General features: G+C 39.1%; 1 protein-coding gene across 1 annotated transcript in view; it reads left to right on the top strand.

Moving 5' to 3' along the window:
• DTNA (dystrobrevin alpha) overlaps window positions 1-13,212 on the top strand; it is a 161,380-nt gene that overhangs the window by 102,969 nt on the left and 45,199 nt on the right. Inside the window, exons 12-14 of the mRNA XM_047087002.1 lie at window positions 969-1,058; window positions 8,689-8,766; window positions 9,328-9,420. Of these exons, the coding sequence (XP_046942958.1) occupies window positions 969-1,058; window positions 8,689-8,766; window positions 9,328-9,420 (261 nt within the window). The remainder of the gene's footprint in view (window positions 1-968; window positions 1,059-8,688; window positions 8,767-9,327; window positions 9,421-13,212) is intronic.

The following is a 13,212-nucleotide window of genomic DNA, read 5'->3' as shown; positions in this document are numbered from 1 at the left end:
TGCCTTTTAGCAGGAAAAAAAAAAAAGAAAAAAACAACCTCATGTTTCATAAAGCAAACATAATCAGCCTTTTCCCCTGGTGAGGTTTCTGAAGTACCAGTTTCACTGTAATATCCTGGTACATTCAAGTGAGGGTTTGCAGACAATGAGACTCAGAACACTGCTGATTTTTTTCCCTGAGTTCCTGTATTTGCCCATCAGCAGGAACGGGAGATGAAGATGTTCCCCATAATTGTAATTCGCATAATAAATAGAATGTTGTAGTTGGCGGTATTGCCCCCCCCCACACTAAATTAAGCAGGTCTGTAACAAGGGGAAATGAGGACGCACTTGAACCGCAGAACACCCACAGTGAAATAACATGGTTTAGGCGCTGTGTGTTCCTTTAAGCGCTCCTTTTCAAAGCCACAAGCATATTCAACCATCTTTTCCAAAACAAAATCATAAAGTGTAAAATCTGTAAGAGACACGGGCCTGTACATCTATCTAGGGAAGATCTGCCATGATGTTAAGAAAGGTGTGCTTTTATTAGGAAACCCTGCATTCTGCAAATGTCAAGCAGAGGTAGACCCCATCCTTACTGAAGGTCGTTTTATATCATTTCAGCTCGGACGGTGCTTATGGTGGATGCGTCTAGATGGATAACATGGCTTCCTCTCCTCTAAAATATCCCTATAATATACTTTGAGCTGTTCTGGTTCCTCCAGGGTGCGTGGTACCCGTTAACCCAAACTATGATCATTTCCCCTTTTTCCCATTTTCAGTCCTGTTGGAATGTTCTCTGTGAACCACAGATAACGTTGTTTAAAGACTGCGGTTCTTTCTGTCACCACGGAGGTTAGCCTCTGGTTTCTGTTTTGAGGGTGCTGTTCAATAAAGCTGTGTACACTGAATGCCTTTCCTCTCTGAGTGGGCCTTGCTCTGTCCGTGGAAGGTTTTAATGAGGTCTCATTGTTTGCACCCCTCAGGTCACCTGAGGGGATAAGTGCATCCAGCCCTGTGGCTGAAGAGCATTCGCTCATAAAGCTGTATGTAAATCAGCTTGACCACAGCTCACGGTCAGTATCCCAGCGCTCCATCACTAATCGTAGTTAGTAGTTCCATAGCTAGACTGCTAGTCATTCTCCTCCATCACTAAAATCCTCTTCTCGTATGTCTTAGTAGAGATATAGAAGTCTTCCGGGATTTCATGAGATTCCGTGGAGAATTTTCAACTCGAACTGGGCTTCTCAGCTCTTTCCTCTCTTTTCTGCTTATGTTAATTGATTTCACAGCCTCATACCCGTATACATGAGATGCATATATATGAAGAGTACCAAGCCGATCTTCTTCTTTGGATGAAACTCTGCTTTTGTATAGTTTGCAAGACCCCAGTTGGTGATTTCTTAGATTCTTGAATCAAAGAGCCTCTTGGAATGATCTTGAGCACTAAAGGCATAAGACCAGGACAGTGCCACATGGCTGGACCATATTGTAGTAAAAAACTTGAGAATTTGTATCCACTATCCTACTAAGTCTGGACCACTCTTCCCCCAGGTCAGGCAGTCTGATTCCTATTTTTTTATATGTATATTTTTTAATGTTTATTCATTTTTGAGAGAGAGAGAGCACAAGCAGTGGAGGGACAGCGAGAGAGGGAGGCACAGAATCTGAAGCAGGCTCCAGGTTCCGAGCTGTCAGCATAGAGCCCGATGCAGGGCTCAAACCCATAAACCACAAGATCATGACCTGAGCCGAAGTCAGCTGCTCAACCGACTGAGCTACCCAGGTGCCCCTGATTCCTATTAAAGTAGCAATTTAAAAACGACCTTTATGCTCTCAATGCTTAATTTCTATCACTTGATAATGCTGGTTGGTGACCCACTGTTTATTTCTTAGCCACGTCCGTACACGAAGGTCGATGGAAACCCATCATGCCAAATGTAGGCATAAATTATAGGTCCTGTTCTTCCTACAACTGGAACTGAACCAAACAGATATGACCTAGAGCTCTGCCCTCACTCCTACCCAAACCCAACTGCGCTTTTTAAAATCTAATAAAACCTAAAACTTAAGCAAGCAAGGATGGCATTGGTCAGTGTTAAGGCAGCATTAAGAAATTAGGGAGCTTTAGCACACAGATATTTTATTTAGCCTGAGCTTTTGGCCTTTCGTATTGTGACAGATTGGGGAAAGATAAAGCAGGACAAGGATGAATTGAAATCACCACTCCAGAATCCTCTCTACAAACTCCTGGCATTACTCACCTAGAGTCCTTTACAAGCATACCACTTTGATCTTCAAAAGGCAGTAGGGTATACCTTTGAAGTCTTTTGACACCCTAGCAATACACCTCACACAGATTTATGAGTGTGTGTAGCTCTGGTTACCACCACCATCTGCCACAGCCCCCCCGTTCTTATTTCCCTTTCTAGCTGTGCACTTGATTCACTTTTCCCTTACGTAAAAGAAAAGAGGAAATTCTCAAAGGCGCTCTCCCTTAAATGTTTGATGTCTTCATGTGTGTGTGTGTGTGTGTGTGTGTGTGTGTGTGTGTGTGCAGTTAGGTACAATGTGGGTCAAAGGACCCAATTCATGGGCTAATTCACCTCATGCATTTTTGTGATCATAACTATATCCCTAAACCTAGATTATTTTCTCATAAATGTGTCAATTTAAGGGAAAAAATGTTGGATCAGTGGAGGTCTATCATCACCACTAGGAAAAGGCTCCAGTAGCCATGTATGGTGTGGCAGCAACATTTTCTAAGCTTATGAAACATAGACTGTCATTATTGTAAGTAGTATTGCCAGGCCCAAAGGGTCCCTTCTCCCCTTCACCACCTTCAGCCCCTGCATATCTACTATCTTTGCTGGCATCATGCCCCCTTTGTAAAGTCCCAATCACCTTGTCAAAATCCTTGCCCCGTTTATGGGAGAAAGTTAACCAGGCCTTTCCTATGTAAAATAAGTTTCTTTACTTATGGCCATCTTTTTCATTAGCCACAACAACATAGTAAAAGTTTGAATGGCTACGTTCTTTTACCTCCAATTTTAGAACCATTTCTTAAAGGTTTCACATATGTTTTCACAAATGCAACCTCTGAATTAATAACTGCTCACAAATCACTTTGTCCGTTATATATATAGCCAGATCTTGTCGCTCTCCCAAATACCAGAAAATTGCTTGTGATTCATAGAGTGTGTCAAACACAATCTAATATGCTGGTTTCTGGTTTGTCACAATGACATTTGGCTAACAACTGATACCATATTAGACTCAGTTATGTGCATGGGGAAGGCACACCATCCACCCCAACCACTCCGCAAATCTGGATTCTTCCCAGTGGAGCAGCATTTGTGAGATTTGTGTTGGTCGACTGATTGGTCAGTTGGTGGATTGGTTTGGGTTTTCAACCACAGAAAGGCTAATCCACTGTGTTCTTTTCAGTTTTTTTCAAACACTTTGCTTATCCTAAGATGCTTTGCCTCACAACCCAGATTCGTTCATCAGACTTAAAACAGTCACACCTAAATTCTAAGCATTTGTGCTTTGGTAATCAGAAGCGAATTGAAATAAAATCGAGGCATTGAATTGGCTTCTGAAAATCAACGTTTTCTCCATGGTTCATTTTTTTTCTAAGATTAAAGCCCATCCTTTCCAGTCAGGAAAATAGATACACGTATAAATCAGCATCGTAAAATAGACAAACTTATAAGCCGACCACCCTGAAGGTTTCTTCACTCTTTTTCACTCTTTATGTTGTCTGAAATTTCATGAAATTTGAAATAATTACTCTTTGAAGTTAATTCTTTATTCCTATAGCCCCAGAGCTCCACTAATGTGCTAGTTTTATTTTCAAATTGGAAGTACACTGGTCTTTACACTCCACTCTGTTTCCGTACAAAACTATTAGCGCGTGATTACACCTGCAGCCACCTCCCTTCCGCCCTTCCATGACCTTTATTCTCTTCCTGCGGCTGCTTTAGTTCTTCTCTGTGTGTGCCTTGCACCCAGCAAACTTTTCTAGATGCTCTTTTGGCTAAAATGCAATTGACACAGCTTGATGGTATCTGGGGGGACGACATAGTAAATGTAGTGAATCACCTATGGCCTAAGAACTCTTATTATTTCCTCCACAGTACCTGCTTAAAAGGTGGTCTGGCTTTCATGCCAGCCTGAGTTGATAACAACTAATTTTCCCGCTGAAACACTGAGCTAGTTTTTATGCTTGTTTGCTGATTTGTAGGGGGCAGATGGTTTGTCTCAGATCTCAGATATGGAAAGCTAGAGAAGGAAAGGAAAACAGAATTTGTCCAGAAATTATCTCGACAAAACTGACTTGTGGACACTTTTTTATGGTTTTTAACTTAGTTTAATGCCCTTGTTGCTAGTCTGGGTTAATTATAGTGAGAGAAATTAAATAAAAAACAGCTTTTTTGAGATATAATTGACGTACAATTCAATGAATATATTTAAAATAAGTGCACAATTCAGTAAGTTTTGACATATATAAACAATGCCGTGTGTGCATATACACGTATGTGAATATGCACATTAAATGTTCATATATATTATGAACATATATGTTTATAAGTGTGCATGTACACACGTAGAAGTATGGCTATACGCGTATATGTGTGCATGTGTTTACATACATACATGAGAAGCAAAATTTTGTTCACGATTAACAGTTACTTCCGAAGGGACCAACTTCCATGCTTCACCTGTCTGAACACCATGCAAGGTTATCAGTTATTTAAAATCAATAAAAATGAATATATCTGTTTTTAATTTGCCATTATTCACATATCATTTTCCATTTAACCATTGTGAGAAGAATTATTTTACCTTACATAATGTGTTTATGTAATACTGCTGCTCTGTGAGACTACATCCAGGACTTTTATTTAAATTCTTTTATTTTCATGTTTAATAAAAGAAAAAAAATGTTTGACCAGGGCTAATATAGTAACACAGCATAAACAAAAGTGGCTTTTAAAACCATATTTCAGGTGTAAGCAAGACTCCGGGGAACATTTCTGTGTGATCATGTTACCTTAGACCACCCCAAAAATGTTTACGCTTCAGCAAAAATGCTGACACCTGTTGTCACCCTTCAAAACCGAAGGTGAATTTTAAATAAATAAATACGAGACATTTTGAACTTGCTCTATTGTTCCAGAACTCATTTTATCATTGTATGTGTGCATATGAAAAAATTTGGGAAAAGGCCATTTATCTTTATAGTTGCTGTTTTCCAGAAGTCTGAAAAGGAATTAGTAAGAACATACAAAATTTTTTAGAAACAAAAAAACCTAAAGGAATATTTCCTGCCTTTTTTTCTTCCAGCAGAGCACATAAACTTCAGATTTACCTTGTCATACCCTCCAGGGTACGATGGTCACCACAGCCGTTAATGTTAGTGTGTGCACAGAGGAATGAACTTATACAATGCCAGGGACCTGGTGGGGGGAAAAAAAAGAGACAGTGAGAAAAAGAGATATGTGTACAGAGTTTTAGAGATGGTGACCCTGCTTTTCCTCGGGACTCAGATTAGAAAAGATTTATCGTACATGGTCAAGAGGAGCTCCAACTAGTTCCCACCTTCAGAAATTAAAAGGAAGGACACATTTTGATTTGAGAACAAGGCATGCAGAAGAAGGAGAGGCTTTTACAGATAGAGTTGTGTGCAAGCCTTTGTTGCATTTTTGCACACTGACATGCCGAAAGCATTATTTCAGGGGAAGAATGTAGGTTTTAATGTGCCTGATCCCAAAGCCCACAATGAATTGGAAATACGACCTAACTTCTCCACACAAACAGCCAAGCTACAAAATGAAAGTTTAAAAATCTAGTATAGTCTGTAAAACATGGTGAGTGTATATTGCTTTGAAGAAATGATAATAAACTATATATTGTTAGTCTCCTCACAACTCAGGAGAAAAGTTTTTCACTCTGCTTTCCTTCCTCGGGCTCTTTGGGAGCCACAAAAGAAATTCTGGTGAAGATACTTCACATGAAAAGTCTTTATAGACCCAAGCCTTAGGTGAAATCTGCCTCTCCTGTCAACTCTGTAAGTTCTTGATCCATTTCATTTAGAAAGAGTGGCTTTTTTTTTTTTGTCTTCATCATGAACTTGGCTTCCTCTATACATGGTTATATTTTTGGCTTCCCAGAATTTGAGAATTTGAGACTAGTTCTAGGAAGTACAGAAACTATGTGGACAATGAGTACCAAAAGTCAGAAATGCTCTTGGCCCTAGATACTAAGAGCTGTAGCAAAATGAAGTAAATGGTATATTTCCACAAACTCATAAATGCAGAGAGTGTAATTTCCATATTTTCCAAGAACTGGTTTTCCCAAGAAGTCATGTGGGAGGCAGAAAAAACATAAAAGAATTTTAATGATTTCTTCAAACCCACACTGCCAAGGGCCAGTGCAAAGAAAATGACAACAAAATGAAAAGAGATGTATGCAGATAAAATGTCTGCTCCTCCTCCCTTTGGAGGAGGAAAGGATTTGGGAAGAAGAAGAAAGGAAGAAAAGGAAGAGAAGAGGGGAAACAGGCAAATGGAGTAGGGGAAGGAGAGAGGGGCTCAAAGAATTAGGAGGAAAAGAATAAGGCCACCGAAGGACAATCGGGGCCACTGCTCGTTTCCTGAAATCAGCAGACTTCCTCCTGTGCTAGTGCCTGGCAATGACCAAGTGGCAGGATGCACTCCTGGGGCTCTGCCCACACATCACCTTCTTCCTGTGAGACTTCACTGGAGTAATTGGTGGCAAACGCATCCTCACGGTTGATCCTCTTGTGTTTCTTTTCTTTAGTGGTCCTTTCTTTCTTCTTGTGCATTCAGCACCAGAAGTTGTACCTGTGTAGTTATTAGGCTTTTGATTTAAGGAAATACCATCACAATTTCTGGGATTCGAGGGACAAAAAGCATAACAGGGCAGAAGTAGTTAAGTTTGGAAGGAAGAATTATTGATGTTTCACGCCATGTTTTTAGTGGTCTTGCAGGGATTGGAAACCAATTATATAATAGCTACATCTATCTTGAGTTCTAAAACAAAAAGTTGGGGAGGGTGGTAATTGGGCAGCAGAGAGACTGTAGTTACTGGATAACGAATACAGAGGGATATGCTTCAGGAGACAAGGTTTGGAATGCTGTTTTGGTGGGATGATGGGAAAATACCACCAATGATGGTGGCGTAAGGTGGCTATTTTGTCCTAATGGACAGTTTCATCACCTTAGAAGGGGAAGATCAAAATGCTGGAAAAAAAATCATTATGTTCATCAAGAAATTAAATTCTCCTAGAACATTAATCATTTCATTCTTAAAGTCAATTCCATTTGTGTGCAGTTTTAAGTAATAGGTGCATTCCTGAAAAGCTAAGTGAGATCACACATTCAACAAACATGAGTGCCTACTCTCTCCTAGACATTTGCTTTATAAATCAAATTTTATTTTTAAGTTTTCCAGCGACCTTATAGTACATACAATACTAAAACAAGAATTCTAATCACAATATGCATAATCCTAATGTGATATTTACTTGCACATTTGTATTTTTTTGTGTGTGTGCTTCATGGTCTGAAAGAGTGATACTTTGTAATAAATCCTTAAAACTCATAAAGTTTTTAAGATTGTAACTACTTTACAAGCCATCTTAATACGTACATACATTTTAGAACTTGTTGAAAAGTTGGGCAAGTTTTTGATAAGACGTCGTAATTTCAATCCAAGAAATTAACAACTTGCCAGCAAACAAATCAGACAGTTAATTTTTGTATTCACCATGAAAGGGGTGGGTGGATAGTTTTAGGTCCACCAGTGTTACAGGGAAAAAAATTCTTAACCTGCAAAGGAGCAAGTTCCCTTTAAGCGCATTACAAGTACAATTGTAATACTAACAATCAATACCATTTTCCCAGTGAAACATGACCAGTAGATCTTGGGTCACTTTGGCATGGCCACACTTTATGAATTATTATTTCTATTTCTATTTATCCCTCAATAAAACTACACTTTAAACTTTTCAAACTGGCATTTAAATTACTAAATAAAATGAGTATTCCTCATAATGAACCTAAAATGTTAAGAATTTGCTATAATGATGGGATTCTAGTCACCAGTTACAGACACAGGGAAGATGAATATATATTTATAAGGAGCAAAGGTCTATTTCTCTGTTTCTCTGAAAGTTTTCTTTGCAGCTTCTCAGCAAGGGTCAGGTGACTTGTGCCTGGAGTGGTAAAGCACTTCTAATATGACAGCAATCTTCTAACTAGGTAATTTTCAAGTGTGTATTCAACTCAGAAAGTTGGACAAAATAAGGAAGGCTGGAGAAGTGGGATCTAAAGGCTGGCAGGATTCCGTGAACTATTCGACTGTTGACATGATAGTCTGTAATGAATGTTGAATGGATTTTCATGATGTCCAGGCAATGCAATCTATTTGTTAAACAAATTGCAGAGGTCAACCCGTGGATCATGGATGGTTGTGTAATTGCAATTATGGTTCTCGGGCCAGGTTTCTACTCCTAGTTCAACTCTGTGGAAATCTGCAAACATCTTGAACATTTCAAAATACCAAGAGAGCTGTCCAAATGGAGCTTGGATCTAAACTTGGGAGTGTCTGTAGCCAGTTCTATTCTTGAATGCATTGCTGTGTTTACCCTCTTCTTGGCTTTCCCATCTTATTAACTAGCTCTCCTCCCAAGGACAGTGAAGTAGAGCAGAACAAACTGCTGGCTAGGGCTGCTCCAGCTTTTCTGAAGGGCAAAGGGTAAGTTAAAGCCAGAGTGTCCTGAAACCCTGAATTAACTCAACTAAAAGTGGAGATTCCTTGTGTCAAAAATGCTTTGTGTTTGAAAGACCGTCTTTGATTTAGCAAAAGCAGCTCTATTATAACCCAACTAACGGCACCAAGTAGTTCTTTTGAGTAGACACATCTGTGTAATTCACTTTCCCTGATTTCCTTTTTTTTTAAAATGACTAAACTTCAGATTTGATTTTCCAAAGGATACTTACTCTTTGCTTGCAACCCAATCAGTGTGTTTACCGTACAGATGAATTTCTTGGCTTTACTGGCTTGAAGAATGCAATTCTGTTTTCTTAAAAGTTACTTTACCTAATTGGAAATCTTTATTTTTAAACTTAGTGAAATGAAATTGTGTATTTCATTGCTTGGATTTTGCTTGGATTTTTCATAGAACATCACTTATTTTTCCTCTACCTGCTTGCTTTTCCAAATGCCTTTTCTATCACGAACCCACTCCCACCTGCTTTGCCTATTTCTGTCCGCCTCTCCTCCCAACACCCTTTCTTTCCTCCTGCCCTGTTTCAGGATACAGTACAGCCTGAATGTGGCAGACAGGCTGGCTGATGAACATGTTCTCATCGGGTTGTATGTCAACAGGCTCCGGAACAACCCACAATGGTTAGTGCAGGTTTGGCTGCTTGACTGTCCTTAGACAGGGTAACAGTCTGCTCCCTTGACAAGAAGTCTCAGCAAGGGGCAAGTGGATGCCCTTAGTGACCTAAGGGTCACTAAGTCATCTTTGAATTGATTCAAATCAGACGTCCTTCATGACGTTAGTTTGAACACTTCCCACTCATATACCATGGAATTCATATCCTTGTTTAAACATAGCGAAAGGCAAAATTTGTGTAAATGGATGCCATGCTAAATATTAGCCTTCAGTGGATGCCGGACTCTGGGTCTCCCCAGTCGATTGTATTATATGTGCCACGTCAAATGCCCGCAAAATAGTGATGCAAGAATTTTCTTATTCCAAGGACATGGATACCTCCACTGATTTGGAAGACAATGCTCCATTAATTTAAGATTGAAGTAAAAGAGAGGAAAAGTGACAGGATGGGATCATACCATGGAAATCATTTCCCTAATCGTAACAGTGGGAGAAATTGTCTTTCAACTCTTCTCTGGCTTACAAATGTTTATGGGTAGCCATCCTGATAAAGTCTGCTTTCAAGTCCCAGAATATGCAAAGCTTTCTTCCAAATGTGTTAAAATGTACGAATTCAGATAGCCCCTGTGTATTCAGATAAAGGCATTCTTAAAGATTTTCTCTTCCTATTTTAATTGCGACGTAGGAGATTCCTCTCATTGGTTAAAGTTACTTGGTTGTGATAATATACATTGAGTAAAAATGAAAATAAGTGGACAGACTATGTATTTATCATGTTTCAGCCTAGTTTAGACTCCTGCTTTACAAATGTGTTTACCAGTTTCTTAGAAATATGTGAATTTTGCTTAGTAACTCTAACTTTCTCTGAACTAAAGGCCAGTGGACTTCTTTTTTTTTTGTAATTATTAACTATTAAGTGAACCAGGGGATTAAATTGCCTTTAAAATAGCTGGCCTCCTTTCCATTACAATTTCACAAAAAGCATCCCTGAAACACATGATGGCCATTACTCAGTCCTCATCACCTTCGCCACTTGGTATTGTTAGCCACTTCTTTGTTTCTAGAACTCTCCTTCCTGGACTGTTTCCTGTTCCTGATGCCTGTAACTGTTCTTACGAAATTAGTACATGAGATGTTTTAGGAGATAATGATGTACATCTATTAGAAGTTACATATTTACCTTAATTTCTATCTTAAAAATATATAAGCAACACCCTAGTTTCATTTTATACCATGTCCTAGTTTCACGAAGATAAAATTAAATAGCACTCTTCGGTTAACCCCACCTTTGTTCAAAGTTGCCGAACTTGTAGGTCACACAGTTCCTCTTCTTTATTATATCTCAGCCTCTCAAAAGTATGAGCGAGAAGAGTGACAGCTTTAATCTTACTCCCAGTGAATTTGGTTCCCCAATGTTATATGGTATCTGAAACAATAGAACTAAATATGGAATTACCAAAAAAAAAAAAAATGTATTGACAGTCCTCGAAGAAGAAGTCAATACAGATTCAATCATGTCTGAAGGCAAAGCTGTGGTCTCACACTGTGTCCTCTCCCCCGTAATTCTGAGCACATTCCAGCTACTTCCAGCACTCTTCTTTGACCTTTTCTTAATTAAATTTGTGAGAAAGAAATCTCCAAAGAGGAAATCTCACAGTTTGTCACCACCAGCCCTTTTCCCTACTCAAGTGATTGATCACAATGACTTGATGGTCACTTAAGACAGTAAAACTGTCTCAGCAGAGACACCTCACATCTGCTTGATGAACGCAGGAGGCCATATCTATTTGGAAAACAAAGCAGAATTTAAGACTGACCAGCGAAGCCGACTCCTTGTGAATAGCTGTTGCCCTCCGTATTTCTCAATGCTTTCTCCTGTTCTTAAAAATTCCCAACTCTCTTTTGAATTTCTCATTTTTCCTGTATTTCCTTTTTGTTGAATTAGATCCTCACCATTCCCCACACTTGCCGTGATTATATAAGTGATGGGGTGATGTCTCACCTTCTCTGTCATAATAGTTATAATGCTTCACCATCATTCAACTCTGGTGAGATATGTCAGGGTTATAGTCCTAACAGCTACCGTTTTTTAAAACACATGCTTCCTGCTAAGCACTGTGTCAAAACCTTATTTACATAATTTCTCCTAGCCCTTAATGTAAGCCTGTAGAGTAAATACATTCATCCCCATTTTGTAGATCAGTAAAGGTATCAGTTTACAGAGTTCACGTGACTCTCCCACAGTCATACAGCTACAAAACAGTGGATCCAGGATTTAACCTACCTCATCCCAAACACCTAACTACTCTGCTACATTGCCTCTTATAAAACCTACATAAACAGAAAGCCCTCCAGAAAGCTTTTCGTGACACTGCTCCCCACTGCATCTACCCTATATCTATTTCCTGAAGTTGCAGATCCTACTACGTTATTTTTATTTCATTTTGACAGATATTTTGAGCACATACTAGTAATAGGAATGGTGATTGTGTTACCATTTTTGTATTTAGTCTATGCATTGTTGTTTCCCATTGTAATTACAACCTTCAAAAGAGTAAGAATTTTGTCTTCAGTCTCTTGTATCTCATCATGGCAACCTGGATATGAATAATACATTTTACATTACTGGAGTACTTTGAAAATTACAGAACCCTTTCTTACACATTATTTGCTCATCAAAGCTCTATAAGTTTGGATATTATCAATTCTATTTCACTGAGAAGTAAATGCTAGCTCTGACACATTAAGAGACTTACCCAAGGTCACATGCTAGCAAGGGCTTGTGCAGAGGTCTTCTGACACTGGATCCCATCTATTTTCCACCCCATTCTTCAGGCTCCTTATTTGCACATCCTTCATGAGATGGTCTACAGATAGGAACCTAACCGCTGTTCTTGATTAAAATATTTGTTTTGTCATTATTCTGTATGCTCCTGCTTAACTCTGAGGGACTTTTCCCCATATTAAGGACTTAATACAATGGGAAACTGACTCATTTATAAATAGTCTGCTGCTAAATTAGAGAAACCCTTGTGTTCTTGCTGGTTCTGATGTCAGATAAGCCAAATAAATGAACTGTGGCTCAAGGGAGAATTCCTGCTGTCTTCCTAATTCAGTGAAGTCTTAAAAGCTTTAACGGTTTTCAGCCACCTTTTCCAATGGGGGAGAAGGGATATCAAAATGTAATGAGTTGAGGGCTTTTTCTGCCCTTCCCTAAAGCTTATCAAGTGCTGGCCTTGCTAGTGGTTTATTGGGACCAACTGATGGGCAGACTAAGAAGATGGGAAACCAGCCCAGAACTTCCAACTCTACCCAACTCTACCCAACTCTAATTATATCCTTGATACCATATGCGTAAGCTTCTGACATAGTATTCTCAGCTCTGAAAAGACCTCCCTCTGTAAGGGGGAGAGTGCAGTTAAAGGCTACAGTCTATCCTTTGATGTCATGATCAATTACTGTCACCTAATTAGACCCCTGATTGCACATAAACAGGTTAAAATTTTTTCTGCTTATGTTTTTCTCTTAAGAAAATTTATTTAAATAATTTTTATATTGTATAAATATCCATACCAATAAATTATATATTTGATTCCATTTCTGGATTTCATAGATGGGGTCTAAATTATTACCGACTTGCCTGCTTAAAACCTTTTAATAGGTTTCTACTGCACTTGGTTTGCACCCCAGCCCTGACCATGGCCTACAGGCCTGTGCATGACCCAGCCCTTGCCTAGCCCCATCCCAGCCTCAGTGTCATGGGCTTCTCCCAACTCAGTCACAATACTTAGCAGCATCCA

This window comes from Lynx rufus, unplaced genomic scaffold (assembly GCF_022079265.1).
Source record: "Lynx rufus isolate CCGP_SWC_20201006 ecotype Redwood Valley unplaced genomic scaffold, mLynRuf1.p SCAF_22, whole genome shotgun sequence".
NCBI classification, from domain to species: Eukaryota; Metazoa; Chordata; class Mammalia; order Carnivora; family Felidae; genus Lynx; species Lynx rufus.
Note: the sequence above shows the minus strand (reverse complement) of the source record. Positions and strands in the feature narration are given on the sequence as shown.